General features: G+C 40.0%; 1 protein-coding gene across 1 annotated transcript; it reads right to left on the bottom strand.

Annotated features, from left to right (window-relative positions):
* Positions 1-246: 246 nt before the first annotated feature.
* On the bottom strand, positions 247-19,738 carry ABRA (actin binding Rho activating protein). The gene is made up of 2 exons (XM_005431812.3): positions 9,070-19,738; positions 247-3,738 (listed from the first exon to the last, which is right to left on the bottom strand). The coding sequence occupies exons 1-2, from the start codon at positions 9,813-9,815 to the stop codon at positions 3,261-3,263; spliced, it is 1,224 nt and encodes a 407-aa protein (XP_005431869.1). The 5' UTR covers positions 9,816-19,738; the 3' UTR covers positions 247-3,260.
* Positions 19,739-20,256: the final 518 nt, after the last annotated feature.

Below are 20,256 nucleotides of genomic sequence, written 5' to 3'. Positions count from 1 at the left end.
GGAGATCTATTACTTATCAGAAGGAAGTGTTTCATATAAAACATCTCGGGGATGAATATAGTATTTCAAAATATAATGTGGAACTGTAAGCCACCATGAGAGTAACTGGGAGTTGCTAACTATCTCGAAGGTTAACTGATAGGTTTGTCAACCATTGGAACAAGCTGCCCAGGGAGGTGGTTTAGTTACCACCCCTGGAGGTTTTTAGAAGATTTGTGAATTGTGGCACTCTGGGACATGGTTTAGTGGTGGACTTGGTGATCTTAAGGGTCTTTTCCAACCTAAGTGATTCTATGTTCTGTTCTCTCGACTAAATGAAATGTTGATATTCAAGGAGTAAAGTGCCACTGGTCCATTCTATCGCTGAATGTGTTCGAACAAAATTTACAGAAGTTCAGTTCTCTGCTACATTCCATAGAGGAAAAAACAGGAACGTTCCGCATCTCCTCTGTCACTGAATTACACTTCAGCTGGGAAGTTTGCCCTGCAGCTTAGTCTGTCTGGTCTTGCCCCCTAGTATGAGTATATCCATTATATGAAAATGTTAAAGCATAGTCTTGTCCACAGTGACTTCTGGTGGGCATACAGGAGCCTGCAAAAAAAGTCAAATATCAATAGCAGTTGCTCACAAATGTTTAAGTGGATGAAACTTTTATGAATCTTAGCATTACCGTTAACTTAGGTGCAGATGTGCCTAAATTTCAGACATTGGGAGCAATTGTTGCCTCTGAAGTGTGTGCGTAACTTTCCCTAATGAACCTGAAGTAAGATGATTGTGTTGGACTGAATAAACTGCAGGCATTCTCTAAGTCGCTTGTCTGCCACCCTGCACTGTATGGGGCAAGGGCGGTAAAATGCCAGAGCTAAACCTGCTTGTGATCCGGTCAGCACAACCCTTTTTGTCAGTAGGCGTACCACAAGGCGGAGATTGCCCTTGTGTGAGTGTAAACGTGAGTAATACTGAAGTACACCTCTTCAGTGGTATACTACAGTTTGAGTGTTTCAGTACCAAAATACATCGTGCCTACTGTCTCAGGTCAGCGAGTGAAAGCAGATGTATATGATTCTTCATACAATCGTGAGGTGCTCTTGGGCTTTAAGTCACACATGAACAGAAACACTGAAAAAAACATCTGCGGTGAACTGTTCCTCTGCTGTGTTGCCCTGTGGTAGGGTGAGAGTTCTCATGAGCAGAAATAAGTGATTAACACTCATGTGCCTTTAGTGTGTATTCTTGGTATGGGTATTTTGTATAAGGACTGTTTCATTTCCATGTACTCCGAAATCTTGTTCTGGTGCTTTGAATGGAGAAACCTTCATAGGGAAACATTTTAACTGCCTATGAAAAGGAGAATGTACTAATGTTTTGAATCAACTTACCAATATTTTATTTTACAGCATATGCACGCGTCTGTCTTCTCTAGTGTGTGGGAGGAATAACCCAAGAAATGATCGATTAAAGGTTTTATTTATAGTTCATGAATTGTTTTGACAACCAGATTTCCTTAAGACAATTTGGACAGCTATAAAGGTCATTACATAAAGATGTAAAGAATAAGGTAAGAATATGCAGGTCAATATTATGATATGTCAGTATTACACTTAGAGGTCAGTTTTGCAGGTCAGCTTGAATAGTCTGAGAGATATCAAGAAAACATTACATAAGTTCCAGTGAACCTATCATAATTATTTTTTTATTCCTTAGATTCACAACATATAACTGAAAAATTAATGAATTACTTAAACTTACAATAGACATAGTAATCAGTTCTTGTATTGGTTACATGAAATATTTGATTCCTTTGTTCATTGGAACTTCAAACTGGAGTACCTGTACTCATAATAAGATAGCAATACTTGTTTTATTACAGGGACAAGATGTTCATACACCTTTTCTTCTGTAAGAACATATTTGCTTTTTCAGTTTTAAAGAATCCTATGAGAAGAAAAAAAAAGCCACTTTATATTCATTATGCAAATTACTTGCCCAGGTATCTTGGTCTGAAACAAATGCTTTTCATGTGAAGCATATTTTTAGTAGGGCAGCTATTTTTACGGTAGTAGTTTAGAGAAACAGTGATGTATATAATCCAGTAAGCATTATAGACCTTACAGAGGTCTCAGATTTGTGCATAATACAAACAATTTTAAGACCTAAAAGTATTAGTTCGTTAGACTTTACTCATCTTCAGCATCACTTGAACTGAAATACATTATTTCAGTGACATCAGAATGGTTCAAACAGCAAATGCTCTAAAATTAAGGCAGTGTTTCTGTGTAATATGAAACACTATTTTCCTTAAAGTTAGTTGGTTTTAGATATGAACACTGTTTTACATCTTTTCTTACAGAGGTATATTTCAGTGGAAGATGCTGGTTGTAGTCGCTTTTTTGCTTTACACAACAGTGCGAGTACCTGACTGGTTTTTATATGTGATATGTTATTTTTCCCTATGTTTCTAAGAACGGTATTTACATGATCAGATAATACATTGCACAACATTGTGTAGGAGGTATTTTCTGCGTGGTTATCTATTCAAAACTTTTCTGTGCACTACATTCTATTGGGTGTTTCCTCTCCAACATCATAACTCTAAATACGAAACTATCTAATAAATTAATTATAGAAATACATTAAATATAAAAACTCATTTATAAAAAGAAGGATTTTGTCTTTGTATATGATATGTAATAGAAAGCTATGTCAATAGTTGCCACAAAATAATAACTGCAGTAGCAGTTTCACGTCCTGCTTGTAAAGGAAACAAATACGGTATCCTTGATTCTGTGTTCAAATAAAACGACTTTTACATGTGTTTAAATAAATTAGTTAGGAAATAAGTGCACAAGATCACTTTCACAGATTAAAAACTTGGTCTCAGCTTACACTGTCATTCAGCTTCTGATCTGGCATAGTTTGTATTCCTGACATCCCAGTTTAAGTAGTTGGGAAGATCTTGAATATAAGAACAAGTAAAAATCAGAATTCTTTTATAGCTATTTATTATAAACAGCTGCTTATATTCAGTATAGAATTTCTCTTTATATTTCATGTAGTAATTAACTGAGGTGTCCTGCAAGGCCTCCTGGTACAGAGAAAAATCCATTCAGATGCTTGCATTATCATGCAGTAGTTAGAAAAGCAATGTCTTTTCTGTGTGGGTGCACAGGGGGGATCTCATATTCAGCGTGCAAGCGCTAATAGCAAGGGAGTAGTGGAAAAAGGTTTTCCAAAACAAGTTTTTCTTGTTGTAGCATGCTTATTTCAGTAAAGTAATTATGACATTATCATCCCTTCCTTGCCATAACATTTCTCCCTCAAAGTGCACCAGGCCATGTTTCCTGGCTCTCATAAGGATTCCAACAACCTTATCTGAAATACGAACGTATCTCTCAAAGAGTTCCCCAAAAGTGACTTGGATCTTGCCGTCGGGCCGTGGCTTAGCCATCGATTCAATGATGAAGCACATATCCCTGATCTCTCGGTGGATATGGGCCTCGGCTCTCTTGGCTCTTTCAGCAGTTTTGGTTCCTTCCTTTGGACGGCCATAGCCTTCATCACCTTTGTGCAGGCGCGTGGACATGGCCAGCTCGTGGTCAAATTCCTCGCTGAAGGGATTCAGCTTCTGCGTTATGATGTGCTGGTCGGCCCATTCTTGCCATCTGTCCTTCAGGCTATTAACAGGGCTGTACTTCCTCTGCGCTTTGGTGCGCGCTGCTTCACTAAGCCTGCTTGCTCTGAAAGACATGAAAAGGGCTTTTGAGCTTTGCATTTCATCACTGAATCATACAGTTCTGCTACTAATCTCTCCTATCGGCTTGGTCACCATGTTTTTCCAGACGAGATGCTAGCCACCAGGTGGCATGAGTTCACCACTTCTAAATGAGTTCTTTGGGGGCTTCTAGTCCACGTTCCAGTTACCACTCAAAAGCGAATTCACAGATCGCAGCTTGAGCCCACCTACACTGCCACCCTCCAGCCTAGAGTTGGGCCCATTTTGACAAACTTTGCCTAGAATGGCTTGATTCTGTAGGGGAGCAAAGCAGTATGTTGCTGATTACCTGCACTCTCTGTACCTTTGGTCAGTCCTGCAGGTCCCTATTTCTGCCTGCCTGGCAGAGCCTGACATCTGCCTGCCCTGATGTGATAGAGGACGATAACTGCAAAGTCTGTGGACTGGGTCCTCAGCTATTCTTGCCTGAGAAACAGAGGGTGATGTCTAGAAAAATCTGTCCCCTGTAAAAGATGTCAATGTTTAAAACAACAAAAAAAAGCTAATAGAGTGCAGTAAATCTGCCCATGCTTGTATGTGTGAAGTATGATTCTGGACAAGTATTGAAGTCCAAAATTCACATTCCCACTAGCAGGGTAAAAGCCTGAAATAAACTTAAGGCTATTGCAATTTCTGTCGAGGTCAAAACATGAGGAAAGTTCAGAGGTCTTACTGATGTGTGTGTGTGTGTGTGTGTGTGTGCACGCACATAGCAACATCATGTTGCTGGATGTCTCCAGGCAGACACATTGCTGATACTCTGTCCTCTGGTGGCCAATCTTGCATGTTGTGGGGAAGCTATAGATGGTCTGAGCTAGTCTTTGTGCTGTCCACATTGTCATCATGTCTGTACAGAGCTTGGCTAGGGAGAATGTTGCGCGGTGGCTGTGCCAAAGTAATTTGTTTTTCTAATATTTTTACTCCCTAGAAGGCTGCTCTGAAACCTCCCTCGTAATGCCAGCTGAATATTAACAGTAATCCTGGAGAATCAAAACACAGTTTGCAAAACAGCATAGGGGACTGCAAACCTGCAGAATCCCTGCACTTGGGCATTCCTTGGTTTTCTACTAAGCCTGCTGAAAGACAGAACAAGAGTAACAGAGATGTCCCCAGTTCAGGTCTGTGCACCAGAAAGAAGCCAGTACTGGGCAGCATTGTAGTGCTAGAAGCAAGAAGTACAGACACTGTGCTGGGGATAGAAGGACTAGGAGAGCAGGACCACTTTTTAGCTCTGGAGTTGCCATTACCTTGGTCTAGTTGTATTGAGGAACTGTATTTAAAAAGCTCCAGAAGACTCTTCCCCATCAGTATGGCAAAAAGCATCAGAAGAACTGAGCATATAGTTGCCAGGTAAGTGCACCTTTCTTCTGTGGTGCGACTGCAAAGTGTCCTGAGAGTAGGCAAGCATCTAGGTGTCTGTAGGTTTGTGTGTGTGATTAACAGGTACGTGTTGGCAGGAAAGTGTTAAAATATATCAGTGGAGTAAAGCTGGACAATTTTGTTGTCCAGTGATAAACCAGATCCTCCTGTATGTAAGCTGTTGTCACACAGAGAAGGGGAAAGTCATTATCCTTTGTCCCTTGCCCTGAATAGTGGATTCATTGCCCAGAGGAACTGTGGGCACGGGGTTTGGTTATGAAGAAGTTTGTCTCCTGAAACCTGTGCCAGTGCAGTCTTAATTCCAGCTGAAGCTCAGATTGATTTCTTCCCTAGCTCTTCATGTGAGAAGGTATCAGTGAAGGGGGGTTGTAAGTGAATCAAAATTGCCTAGAAGAAGTGATACCAACAGTCTCAGTGGAGCTGATGAGCAGATGCCATCACAGAGGGCTTATCCCCCAGCTACAGCCAACTGCTCACCCTTCTCTCCAAGGGCCAGACCCCCCAAGAAGGTCCTGGAGCTTCAGTTTCCCAGGTTGAGGGAAAAGACGACAGTGAGTGAGATGATAAAACCTTTACAGAGTTACGCTGCCTCTTTTTCTTTAGTAAGTATTCTCGTCTTTTCCTACTGAAACCTTTAATTTTTTTTTTTCTAGCTGAATGCTATTATCAACTTCCTTACCAGAATCGTCTTCTCACTGGTGAGAAAAGCACCATCTTATCTATCCCTTTGCTTTTATCGTGCCCCGCATGGGTTTTGGAAAAACTTTAATGTTACTATCTTTTTTTTTTTTTTAACACATCTTCTGATTTACTCATTTCTGGTGGCTGAAGTGCAATTTTCCCCATTGTTTATCTTAATGACATGGTAAACTGTGTACATGTCAAAGAATTTTTTTTCATGTTTGTACTGCACCTACAAAATGTATCATGGATGCAAAGCAAAGGCTGTGAATGTCAACCCACTTTGGTACAGGTAAAGCATTTCTTAATCAACTAAGTTAACTTGTTAACCAGGATGATCACCCTAAATGTATTCTGAACTTCTAGGAGAACAGTGTCCGTGTTCCCCCTGACCCTTTCTGTAGGGGAAAGGTATGGATCCGTTTTCAATGGTGTGAATTTCATATCACTGTTGCATCCCTTTGGCTCCTAAGCAGGAATGAAATGGTGTTTCCTGTGCCTGTTAACATGGGGTTACCGTGCCTTCTGTAAGGAAGCAACCTTATTCCTATAAATATTGCAGCTGGAAATTATGAAAGTGCTAATGCGAGAAAAAAGAAAATACTGACACTGATGCTTTTCTCCTAGAATACAGAGAGGAAAATGGGAGATTTGCTTTAACAGCCATGTACATATGGCCTTTTTAAAGAAGATTAAGCCACAATGAAAGGTTCTTAAAAGTAGCAGGCTAAAATAATGTATTCTCGGGCTATAAAATATTTTTTAAAAAAATTACTATTTAAAAAATCCAGTCCTGATAACAACACTGTAAATTCAGAAAATTGCTTTTGTGTCAGATTTCAGTGGGAGAGAGCTGTAACTAACAAAAAGGGTGTTGTTTCAAACATTTACACCTCAATAAATATGGCTAATCATTTTTTTCATAGGTAGCAGCACTAAAATTAGACACATAAGGAAAATATAAAGTTTGACAGATAGTGGGTTTGCTTCTACTATAGCATTTTTAGTGAGCCACTTGTTTTAATTGAGGTTATTTACATACAATACTTGCTGCAAACACATCCTCTTTTCCCATTGTATGTGGGAAACTTTGTTTTGAGGTCCTAACTTCTGTCAAAGGATGGTACACACAGCCTCTTCCGAAAGCAGGGGCCACAAACTTTCAAGCTCTCGGTTACTGGAGAGCTTTTTTCACTTTGGCTATTAACCATTTGCTCCTTGTGAGAGATGGCAGGTCAGCTGTACAGCAAAGCACCATTCTAATCCCCAGTCTGAATAGTTAAAATAGCTCTGCATTCAGATGGCTGTGCTAAAAAGTACCATATGGTTGAAATCCATGACTATGTGAGTCGTAGTCTAATGCTGGTCATGGTAAACGCTTGTCAGTAGTGAGGTGTAAAACCCAAGCAGTGGGAATGGTACAGCCTGCCTGTCTGCAGAGGGATCACAAAGTCTGTTTTGGCAGTTTCATCAGTGCTGGTCCCAGTTTTTCATTTCTGAAACGGTAATTAAGATACGGTATGAACATATGGGCCCTGATCTCTTGCTTATGCTCCCTTGCTCACCCTTTACACACAGGCCAGTTGGGCGGGTGAAAGCCCTGCCTCCTTGTCTCAAAGTGCCGCCCGCTCAGCTCATGCTCATGTTGCACACACGCGGGTGATGGATACAGAGTGGAAGCAGTGGAGACTCGGGGCCCCACCACAGGATGCTTCCTGGTAGGAACTTATGTCCTGGTGTTCCTCCTTGTGGGCTCGGGCAGACCAAGCTCTGGCAAGCCCTGCCTCAGTTCAAGCTTCGCCACCAGCTGCCCTCCCTGCCCAGTGACGCCAGCGGGCAGCATGTGGGCTGCACCGAGTCGCAGCTCAGCGCCCACTAGCCTCGGAGGCTGTGCTCACTCTCCTTCATCACAATTTTAGAGCTGGATGTGAGGTTTTACACCAGAACAGTTCAGGTTCAACCACACATTCCTTTCTGCTGTTTTTGTTCCAGGATGTTACCAAGTTTGTAAACCAGAGGGCTGGAGCAAACAGCATGCTACATCCATAACAGCTGCCTACAGTTTCCCATCTTGCAGCATTGGACATAAGGATCTTTTAATCTTTTACCAACAGAAGAGTGATTAATTAGTTTGGCATCTGCCCATTGGCAAGTCTGGCCGCAGCAGAGCTGTTTGCAGCTGTCTTCTGGAAAGGTGGTCCTGCTGGAGATCTCTGGGAAAGGAAACTGCAGAATTTCTACCAGACTGCTGTTCCTCTGCTCTTCTGGGTGACTTCCCATGAATTGCATGGCTATGGCTGAACACCACTTGTTTACTGCCTGGGCTCCTAATTTAATATGTACCTGCTATTAGTAGTAATCTTCAAGCATAAGCCTCTTACTGAAAGAAGTATTACTCAAAACTGTCTGATGCTATGAATTTGCTACTTAACTCAAACTTTTAACTAGAACCTGTAATAACTCCATAGGTAACAGATTCTGTTTCCTTTTTCTTCACACAATTTACAGGCATAAGGAAGTCTATTATAGCATGATTCAAATCAATCCTGCAGATGCTGAGGCAGTCGGGATGCTTTCTAATGTAAGTCTGGGGTCCCAGCTCCTGTGAAAGTTTTTATTCTTTGACTTGATGAATTCTGAATCTGTGGAAAGCTTCCAAAGAGAAGCAGTCAACCCAGCTTTTGTTAAGATGCACTTAGAAGTAATTCCTGCAAAGTCTGTTTTGGACATTCTCTGCAAATTCCTCCTGAGAATATTTAGGTTTTATACTAAACAAAATAATAAGTATTTGGAAATACTGTTTGTCAAGTATATTCCTTTAGACTTAACATTTGCTGAAATAAATGAATAGCTGTGGGCTCTTGGCGAGGTAAAAATTGTTGTTCTGAAATATGAACTAAAGTATTAAGAAGTAAGTAGTCATTTCCATGAACCAGTAAATCCAGTGTGAAAATTAAAGATAATTAACATTTCCCAAACATAATTTCCTGTGATTATATATATATCACCTAAAACCCAAGGCTACAGTCAGATGTTGTTGACTAACTACTTAAGCACAGAGAGATATGTGAAAGGTTTCCTGGATTTTTGTTTTTTTAAAAACTTTTCAAGAATAATGGTTTCTCTTTGACCATTTCCCACCATTTCCCCCCACATCTTCCTCGTGGAAACCTGTATATGTCTCACAGTCCCATGCTGACCATATGTGATAACCTAATAAAGATGTTTTACTTACAAAGATGGCACAGGTCGTTTAATCCTCACAGCTGTCACCTCTTGGTCACTATCTTCTTGCTCAAGTTTGTCCTCTGCTTCCCCATAGCCACTGTCCTCTGCATCCAGGCTGCCATCATGAGACTTAAGCAGCAGTTCTTCCTTAGCCCCCTCTTTGTCCTCTTGTTCCATCTGTTTCCAGCCCTTGGTCAACTCTGATACCATGTTTGAACACTTTCTCCTTATCGTTGGAGATAATTTGTCACTAAGAATTTTATCAATAGCACTTGATTCTTCTTTGAGCTTGGCTGTCTCGGAGCTGCTATTCTCATATCTTTCACTGAGGAGGCTAACATCCCCTCCTCGTTCGTAGGCTTTGCTTACAACTGTTTTTGTCACCTCTTTGCTTTTAATGCTGAACTTTTTGAGGGCTTCATCTGATTCCCTTGAATTTTTTTCAGCATCTCTTATCGTCACTGATTCCTTTGCTATGGATTTTTCGTCACCTTTTCCTTGGTCCCTCTTGACAGATGGAATTGTCCATTTCTCAAAGGATCTTTCTTGTGCAGGCTGAGCTGATGAATCTTCTGCAGGGGGGGCCCATCCAGGGGGCTCCTGGGCTTGCTTTACGTGGTGGTCAGATACCCACTGCTGCCAGCCTCGCGCCAAGCTGAAGACTAGGCTGGCCATTCGGATCTTGTGGACAGCCCTTTTCCCAGGAGTAGTACCCGGCTTTCCTTCAGGAGCCATGTTGCTGTCTGCTGCCATGCTGGCTTTTCCCCTTCTTATGCTAAGCACCTTCTGAATGAACTTCCTGAAGTGAATAATGCCCTCTGAAGAGAGCGACAGAGATTTAAATAGCAGCAGGAGCAGTTTGTGCCCATGGAAAATATGTGAAACACTTCTCACAAAGATACAGTATCCTCAGTGTTACGGAGGTCTTTTTTTAAAACGCAGGGTTGCATTTCATCACAGCAGATGAATGATGCATGATGCAAACAGGGTGACACAGACCTGTGCTGCAAATAGTGGGAAATTAACAGCTCCTTTAGTGCCCCCTTGCCTGGGGCTGTTCAATTCTCAATTTATTGCCAAGGGTCTTGTTCTTCTAGAAGTGCAGAACTTGGGTTAGATGTACTGAACAGAGTGTATGAATCTGATAAATGTGAAGTGCTGGCAGTTGCTAACAGCTTTGGCCAGAGTAGAGACTCCTCATCATCACAAGTAAATAGCGGTCCACGTCAAGGAGTGTAAAACCAGAAGCAGGCTATGAATGAGAATTTTTTAGATGCATTTTCTACAAAGGTGCTAGGTGAATTCTTCTTACTGCTCATATGTCCAAGGAAATTCAGCTTTGTTAATTTTTTAAAAGGTGTTTATGTGCTCTGTTCCCAGTCATTATCTATTAATGTCCATCTATTTAGAACATACCTTCAGGGGGGTCTGGGAACACTATCGTGTTTGGTGTCAGTGCTAAGGATGAAGGAGTCACTCTCTCTAGTCTGGGGATTAATATGGTAAGTCTGACTCGATCAGATGGATGACTGATCTCATAGTTTTAGGATTTTGAAAGAATAAAGTATAACCTATTTAATTCCTGACTGCTTTTCAAGACAGTTGTATATAAAACTTGGGGTTTGCCTATGTATTACTTACAGCATAATTATGTTTACTACATACAATATAGAAAAAATTCAGTTTCCTGGAGTGTGTTCATACTTGAATTTGTAAAATTTTTTAGTGAATTGATACATCAATTGTTAGATAATAATAAGCAGACATTTTCTGAGATACCATCCTGTGATACTTCATTTCTTAGTATATTTCCTAAATAGGAACGCAAGATGTCATTGCTTTTTCCATCCATACCTTGCAGCTTACAGGGTGACCTGCGACACTTGCCATACGGTGCTCTGAGGCATACTGAACTTCAAGGAATTCTGCTGGCTTCGTTGGTGTTACGTCAGAGATAAATATGGACTCTTGGTATTCTGCCGCCTTCTCTCTATTAAAGGCCGAGCTCTTTGAAGTAGGTTATATCATATCTAGCTCTTGTTTAATAATGTAAGACTATATCATACCTTTGACTTCTAGGCAGAATTCCTCATTAATCTGTGGGGTCATTGCCTCTTCAAAACTGATGATATAATGTAAGTTAGTGTTGCTATTAGGTATTTCTTCATGTATTTATTTTAGAAAGAAATGTGTCGCCTCTGTGGACTGTACGATCTTGGTTACTACCAACTGCATCATAACTGTGAAAAGACATTGTGATGCAACTTGATTAAGAAGCATGTATTACAAACATTTATTTTGGTGGCATTTTAAGGCTAATCAGGAATGGGAGCTTCTTGTGTATAAAAAGTACATATACTCATGCATGTATGCTCACAGGGTGGTGTATGTTCCCTAAGATACAAAGAAGATGCAAGTGAAAGAAGAGAATAATACATATGCGAACAGGAGTATGACAGCAGCTCATTATATCATTCCATGTGATTTCTTGAGTATAGGGGTGGGCAGGGCTTTAGGAATGAGATGAAAGCTAAATACAGAGGCAGGAGGTGAGGCCAGGGAAGGAGTGCAGTGAAACTTAAGTAACTGTGGAAAGACAGTCATGGACTGTAAGGCCAACAGGGATGCCTGTTGTAAGGTAGGATCAGCTCTACCTGCATGTGTTCAGGTTCCTGGTTTACCTGTTCTTAACGACTACCAGCAGTACATACTCCCCACTCTGCCTAGACAATCTATTCCAGTGGTTAACTGGCTTAAATAAATCATTTTTAACCTTCACCTATGTCACAGCACCTTAAGGCCCTGTCGCTGCCAAGAACAGACAAATCCCTACCCTTTCTGAGGCAGCCTTTCTTTGTGAAGACTGCTGTACTCCTCCTCAATCTTCCTTCCGGACTTTTCTTGTGTTTTTGTGATCCTTCATCACACTCTTGCCAGCTTCTGGGCAACGTACACTAGGTCTGCATCTTTCCTCAAGTGCGATGCCCAGAATGGTGATGGTATTCTGGTTTAAGTTTGCCATGGTGCGGAAAAGGAACAGATGTCTTGTACGTTGTGCTCCTCGTTCATATTCTACTTGTAATCCCCAAAGTTGCCAAAGACTTTCCTGCTGAATAGCTGTATGTATTCACAGAGCTGACTGTTCCTTCATATGTGACCATCTTTGTTATTTGTGTTCTAATTGGTTCAGATAAGTTTTTCAATTTGTCATGACCAATTTGATTTTTAATCCCTGTTCCAGTGTTCTTGCAATTTGATTCATATTTCATAGATGTCCCATCTAGTCCACGTTTGGAATCACAATTGAAAATAGCAGGTAATTATAAAGTAGACTCAGTTAATAAGAACACTCAATTTGATAGAGAGATATTGCTATTTATTTTTATGTGGATTTCCAGTTAAATTTGTACTATTTCAATGAATTTTGCATATGGCATAAAAATTAAAAAAAAAAAAAAAAAACCAACAAAAAAAAAACCCAACACCTGATCAGTATCAAGAGGTGTAGCATCTGCTGCTTTTGCCTATCTTTGAGGGTTGGACCAGATGACCTCCATTGGTCCCTTCCAACCTCAACCATCCTGTGATTCTGTGATCTTCCAAAGACTGCTACTTGGCTGTAAAAAAAAAAAAAAAAAAAAAAAAACACCCAACACATTAAGTTTGGTTTAATGTAATTTGTAAAATCAAAATTGTTTGTAACTGTCCTTTTTACAAAGGCCTCTGCTAGGTTTATTACTGTAATTACAGTTGAGGTTCTTGAACACTTTTACTTTCATGCAGTCTTTGCAAGAAGTTGTTTTGAAAGTCATGGCATTAGAAAAGAATTGCATTCTTGAGGAATGTTTGGAAATTACAGCACATTTCAAAGAACTTGTTAATAAAGAGCCTCTTTTTTTTTTTTTTTTAATGGACTTGACCTCGGTGTACTGGTCATAGTTCTACAGACCTAATGTTTACATAGTTTAAATAAATGACAACAAAAAGTTACAGACTAATGAAAAACGCCCAGATTACAGATCTAAACTACTGTTAAATCCATCTTGCATGACAATATGTTAAACAAATGTTTAAAGTGGTCACTATTTTAAGCTGAAGTTATAACATCACAGGCTTCTCCAAAGTGCCAGTGAAACTTTAATGTAATTATTCTGAGGATAACTATATTTATGATGCTTAATTTTAAGGTGTACAATGATGTTGCCTTGAAAGTGTTGAATGGTGCCTTATTTTATATGATGTTGCCAGCAAGAAGTTAATCATAAGAGAAGTATAAATAATTCCTGAGTCATCCACTGAGATTCATACTTGGAGGGCTGCATACTTTACAAATGTTTTACTGCATTAAAAATAGAATTTATTACTTCATAGCTTTTAATTTTAATTCTTAGTGGAATAACAGGCCAAGGCTACACCTAAATTTCTGTGCCTAATCTCCCTACTGGCACTTAAAAAGCCAGCCCTTAGGGGACAGGTATGTTTTAGGTGGCCTGAGTATGGACCATATTTTCTATGTGTCTTCCGTACCTGACAGGGTCACAAAGTATACTCCAATGCACAGCAAGGTGTGGTGAGACTGACTGTGTCGTGGGCTTTCACAAGTTTAAAAACCGTGCTTGAAGTCAGAGTTGAGAGACCATTTCTTGCAGAAGGTATATAGGAGATATAGCAACTGGAGAAAGTAAATAGATGAGCAGGATCGATGCTTCATTTGAAAGTTGTAAACTCCCTTTTCCTTGCACCTGGCTGCCTACAGTTCTGGGATTTTAATCTATCTGAACCTCTAGACAAGACTGTACATGTTCCTAGGACCTTGTTGTTGTTTTTCAGTTGCTGCATTTCACTTAATAGCTCTGATTTCCTAAATCCAAAGTTATGAAGGACCAGCTGGGAGGCCACCAATGACAGTGGTAAAAATTGGGATGTTTTTGTTGTGTGGAAGGTTTCTTTCCCCCCTCAATGGATTATTCTTTGTATAGTTATGTACTATTTAAAAATTCTTTTATTTTCTGTCATGCTGCGAAATATTAACGGCCTCTGGGAGACCAGTTTGTCTTTTTTTTTTTTTTAAGGATGCTTATTTTAAAAGTAGGACCATATCCTTCATCCATTACTTTACTTTGTCAGACATTGAAATAAGTTATTCAATGTTTTTGATGCCTTAAAACAAGGAATTTAATTTTCAACCAATTGTAAGTCTATGCAAGATGCTATCTTCCTCCTCAGAGTTAGTGGTGAATAACAAGAACAAGCTGTGTTTCATGTAAAGTATTACCAGCTGCTATTATCGATAGGAACCTTAAGACTGAATTTTCTTTTCATCATGATGCTGTTAAAGTACGCTGTGTAAGAACATCATATGTTGCCAGTGATGACAGAAAACCTGGCCATAGGGTTAGAGTTCTGGATTTCCTTATTTTTGGAGTTCACGTCAAACATAACACTTCTAGCAACAGTAACGAGCAGCTGTGTCCCGTTCAGCATGCAGTTTCATGTACAATCCAGGTGTCTAAGTCCTGAGAAAGTGACCGCTCCTGAGCCTTTGGACTACTGGGTCCTCTCTGGCCGGCCATTAACAGAAGGCAGTCTATGCATTCATTGGTGCCATTTGTTGTGATTGCATCCTGTATATAGCCATAGTCTTTTTTTGGTGAAATTCTGTTGTACTGAGAAAACTATCCCTATGTAATTAAAAGGGAGTCTTGAATCTACATTTCGTTATGTGTCATTTCAGTGTTCAACAGTATGAGAGATCAGGGCTTATTCATGAGCTATCATGACAGCTCTGCTTTGTGAAGAACCCAGCAAAGCCCTAGTCAGAGTCAGGGTTGAAAGACTCCTAGTTGTGGAAGGGTAACGGGAGGAGAGGGAAGACCTACTATCCAGTAGCAGCAGCTGTAAAGAATTGTAGAGCATAGCCCCAGAGCTCCTCTCGCTCTAGGTGAGACGGACTTGAGTGCAAGCCAGCCAAATAATAGAAAACAGCCCTGTAGAACTGGCTGAAGATGAGAATTCAGCATGTCGCAGTCTGGCAGAGAGACCTGGCTGCTAGAGCTGAGAGAAACCCAACTCAGGATGCAAATGCATACATCTATCTTCAAGTTCCTATACAAGCCCTGCTACTGACGTGACAAAACTCCTTGCTGTCTTGAATATCTTACTCTTCTAAAGTTGTCTTCACTTTACAGAAGAAGAAAACTAAGATCAGGATGTAAAGCCTCAAAGCATTTGACACTCTCTTCCTACTTTTGCATATAGTACCCACGGCTTTCCTTGGGAGCTAGATGCCTGCAAGGAATCCATGCAGTTTAATCAAATTTATAGGGGAAAAGAAAGTGAATGTAAGTTCAGATGCTTTTAGTCCCATTGTACCTTCAAGCATTAATACGTCTTGTATCTGAATGTCTGTAGGGAGTGAACAGAAACAAGTTAACAAGCAGTAATGAAGCGATTTCATTTAAAAGTGTAAGCAGACATCTGCAGGAAATCATTTGCATTAGGCATTCAGTTCCGTTTGCATTATGAGGAAATTTCTGAAGATCCTGAAAATGAGATAGCCTTTAAAAGCTACCTATAAATATGTTGCTATCCAAGTTTATATTGATCATATCTCTTTGTCAGTGAATGGTTACCTTTTTCTGATAAGAAAATTATTTAATATTATGAGCAATTTAACTTTAAGGTTCCAACTTGCTCACATATCTTAGTTTACAGCTTACCAAGAAATAGTTTTATGGCTTCAACAATATGACAGTATTGGCTGCTACTGAAACCTGTCCCTGAGCAGAACATTGGACAAGAGGAATTTAAAGTCTTCACATAACTTTGCAATATGAGACGGACGGGAGCCATACCAGAATAGGAGAACCTGAAATCAGACACCTAGATGTAATGTGATAGATGATAGATGTATTTTAAACATCTACAAGGAAGAAATAACAAATGAAAAAAAAAACCAACTAAAAGCACAATTTGGTATAGACAAATTATATATTACAGAACAAGAGATAAGAGGTATAATCCAATCTCCATCCTCCACCTATTAATAAGGCAGTGTTCCCATATGTTATGGTTTTCATTTTTTTTTCTGTTAAAATTAACTGCATGTTTCTGTTTATTGGTTTTTTAATCTGTTTCTCAGATTTGAAGGTGGCAAATAGGAGAGGAAAAAAGAATTTTCAGTTTTCCGAAGATTTTTCCTTTCAGAGACAGTGTGTTCTGGTTAATTAGAGCAGTACAGAGCAGATCTGAATGAATAACTTTGAGTGTTGGCTTCATCACTGGTCTGTTTAAAGTGCATTTACTTCCAGGTATTACCAGGTGTGCACCTCTTTGTTGTCCTTTATTAACTTTACAATCTACAAGTTTCATTTAAGATCTGACAATACAGAGTATAAACCATATGGTTGTGCCATTGATGCATATAGTTGACCAACCACAGGTTTTTTAAGGATCGTTGAAAGTTTACATTTAACTCTGAACAGAGTTGATAATTATTGTCATTATATTTTAAGTCTTGCAACTTAAAAAAAGAATAGTCTTAGTTTCCGAAATCATAATTCAAGGAAGGAGCAGTAAACAGACAGGAAGTTTTAGGAAACATTCAAACACAGTAAAACCTACATATAGAAAGAGAAAATGCAGAAAAAAACAGTTTATGTATAAAATAAATACAATATTTCATTATTTGCTTTGAAGTGTTGTAATTCAGGATCAGGCTTAGATCTGAGGAAACAGGCCTATCTCAGTATTTTTTAAGTATTTTACTGTAAAGATTTTTTTAAATATTCAGTGGGGGAAATACCTTGTATTAGGCAAATACTGCATCTTTTAAAATCTATCAATTAGCTAAAGCAACTAGCATATCTTCAATGCCTCCGTCAAAGTCATGCTCAGCTATATTGTTATTCCATATTTTTAAAGGTCCTGATGCAAAAGATTGTTTGGAACAAGTGACATTATGGCCCAGGTTTGGAGATATCCGTGGTAGAAAACAGGAATCCTCTTGGCTAGTTCATCACGATGTTTCTCATACTACAGGGGATCTCATTTTAAAAGTGATACTGGCATACTGAAGCTGTAAACTGTGGCTGTGATTCTTGACCTTTGGGTAATGCAAACGAAGTCTCCCGAGTGCTGTCAGCTCTGCCTGCTCCCCCCGCCCCCCCCTCCCGCTATTGCATTCCACTGCAACAGGCAGGACATACCGTTATTTATTAGTTCTCACTTAACCACCAACTGCTTTAACAGCATGCAGCTGTGTTATTGTTACTAGAAGTAGACCCCTAACTTTGCTTGTCTTTACCCGAGTGAAAGTCCCATGGTCAGTCTACGAGAGGAGTGCTGCTCTGTGAAGTTACTTGCATAAGCCCGGTTGACATTAGGTGTCAAGGAGTGAGTGATGGGAATTGCCAGGAGACCAGGTGATATTTACGCTGTCATATGGGTATTTCCATGGCTCACAACTAGGCATCAATTGCCAGGGAAGTCAAGAGCTGAGATTCCCAGGGCTCTTTTGGGATTAGTTTTGATCAAAAACTTCAAAAACATGTTAGATTAAGTTACATGGCTACCTCATTTTTAAACTACTCTTCAGACGTCTGCCTTTTTTCTTACATTACCTAAGAGCAATTAATGATTAAGATGTAAAATTCTTTGCAAGAAGGAGATGAGAGCAAAGGAGTGGGATCTGGAGGTTTATGCCCCATGACATTATTTAAATCTGCCCATCATTTGATTCACAGTGTGGGAGCAAGCTGTGTTTTCGCCTTGGACACAAGGATGCCTCGTTGCTGGTAGCAGTACCCAAACCAGAATGAACTGTTCTGGGAGGGCGTCACAGGTATATCAATTCAGTTCTCTCATCAGCTTGGTGTGCTAATTGTGTGGCTTCCTTATGCTCTGCTTAAGCACATGAACAGGTACGCTTATTAATCCAGTGTATGATTTAGAGATTTCAAATATAGATGAGTGTTTTAACAGAGATTTGGAGAGAAAAAAATCGACTCGCCACCATGTTTTTTGACTGAACCAAGTCCACTTCCCTCACAAGTGGTGTCAGCTGTTTGAGCACAGAAAATTTGAGGAGGTGGTGAATTTTCAAGAGTGGGTTTTGGTTGTTGATAACGCATGACTGGTCAGCTTGAGATGTTTTGCTTCTCAGGCAGGTAAACTGGTTCTTGCTGTCACTGAATTGGGCCTTTCTAGCTCATCCCTACATCACTAGTCACTGCTGACTTAATCCAGTGTTGTATATCTCCGGACACGGTTAGGAGTGGGGTTTGACTGAACCATAACAACTTCAGTGTTCTTTAACAGCCCCAGAATACAGCCTTAGCTTTTCTAGCTCTTTTCTTAAAGAGAAAGAAGAAATGTATGCTTGCATTTGAAGAGTGCTATGGTACCCACAGCACTTAACTGGGTACGGTAATTCTGGAACTATTGCATTTGCCTTTTTTTCTCTGTGGAGCCTGTTAAGGTTTGTGGCAGAGGCCAATGGATCTGCTCCTGAGGGCTTAACAGGTTTTCCAATATCAGTATCAGAAACTGAAAACAGAAAAAAACAGTATCAGAAACTGAAGTCAGACATAAGTAATCTAATTTTGCTCTTTTCTCTTAGCCAGATGATTGCGAATATTTTTTTCCCCTGAAATTGCTGCACTCTATCAATATTGGTCTTTATTTCTCTCTTGGTATTTCTCTTCACATAGTGATTTATAAAGTTCCAGCTTTATTCAGGAAAGAAAGAGAAAGCAACTGGGAGATTTTGAATGGTAGGAGGGAGGTAATAAAGATAAAAGTATTCTCATCGTACGCTTTGAAACCCACTGGGAATCACATGAGAAGCATTTCAGTGAACAGAATCCACAGGCAAAGGCTGGCAGCAAGCAACGCACTGAGCCAGGATACCTGCTCGCAACCTCTCTTTTAAGGGCTCTCCTGTTTTGTGAGTTGAATAATAAAAAAAGGTAAGATCTAGTCGAGCCCCAAGGCTACAATATTCTACATGTTTGGCAACCAGCTTAGGAAAAATCCGTAGCAGGAAATATATCTGCTGTGTGTACGTTAAAAGTACAATAAAAATAGTTGGATGCAGGAAGAACTTTTCTCATTGTCATTGTTTTGGGGGGCTGGTTGCAAGCCTTCAAAGGCACTTTCTCCTGAGATTCACAATGGAGATACGTGAGGGAGGCCTTGAGCTGGGATGAATGCTCAGTGCAGCTCCCACCTCTCCACCTCTGTTACCGGTTTCTCCCCACGTTGTGCTCTCATGAAGCACACAGTCTTCTGGCTTCTTGTGCAGCTCCTCCCTGCTGGTGCTGCTCATGCGTCCTGCCTGGGCTGTGTTGTGCACGTGAGACTGGATCCATGTAGTGGCTGTGCCCAGCACTGGGAGCAGAGTTCATGGTGCCAAGCACTGAAGGTGTTTCAAGAACATCGTGGGAAGAGCCAGGTACCCAGAGCAGGGGTCCACAAGAACTGGTCAGCTGAGGAGGTAAAGGGGAGGAAGACATTCTTCTACTGATCATTACTGAAAATTTTTGATTCTGAGCTGGGTACTAGGAATAATATTTAATAGTAAATAAAGTAGGTTAACAATACAGAAGAACTTCTAAAGGATGATTTGATTTGTATGACTGAGCATGATTTTATCTAATTTTATCTAATCTTCAGTAAATAGTTGTACGGGGCGATTGTGCCTTTCATGTTTGTGGTATTGCCTCTAGTTTGGGATGGTTCCTTGACATTTATTAAAAATCTACCAAAGACTAAAGTCCAGCTGTGAAACAGTACTTTTAGGAAATCTCAGTATTAGAAACAGATCAAATTGCTGTAGCTCTCCTGTTTAAAATTTATTATACTTTTTCTACATACAAGCAACACTGGATGTCTTACTGAATGCATATTTAATGTTTTAACACAAAAAGCAGTTCAAACCTAGGGACATCTGAAAGAGTCAGATTCTGATATCTATTCTGATATAATGAAGGGTGGTAGCCCATCAGTATGTGAAAAAGCTTCTATTTTAATTGAACTACAGACAAGCCGATGTTATTAGGACTGAAGGATATGGACAACTATGGACCAACCACAGGATGAAAGTCACAGGATGGAGTTCACCACCCTGAAAGGTTCATAGCTGCCCAGGCTAGAGTGCAGAGCTAAGAGATGGCAGTAATGAGTGCATATATCA

Source organism: Falco cherrug, chromosome 3 (genome assembly GCF_023634085.1).
Source record: "Falco cherrug isolate bFalChe1 chromosome 3, bFalChe1.pri, whole genome shotgun sequence".
Lineage (NCBI taxonomy): Eukaryota > Metazoa > Chordata > Aves > Falconiformes > Falconidae > Falco > Falco cherrug.
This window is presented reverse-complemented; position numbering and strand designations above follow the sequence as displayed.

What these genes read in the sequence shown, in the direction of transcription:
- ABRA (XM_005431812.3), bottom strand. Translation starts at nt 9,815, where the DNA reads ATGGCAGCAGACAGCAACATGGCTCCTGAAGGAAAGCCGGGTACTACT. An exon ending in AAACGACCTGTGCCATCTTT is followed by an intron (nt 3,739 to 9,069) that starts GTAAGTAAAACA and finishes CATGTCTTTCAG; the next exon opens with AGCAAGCAGGCTTAGTGAAG.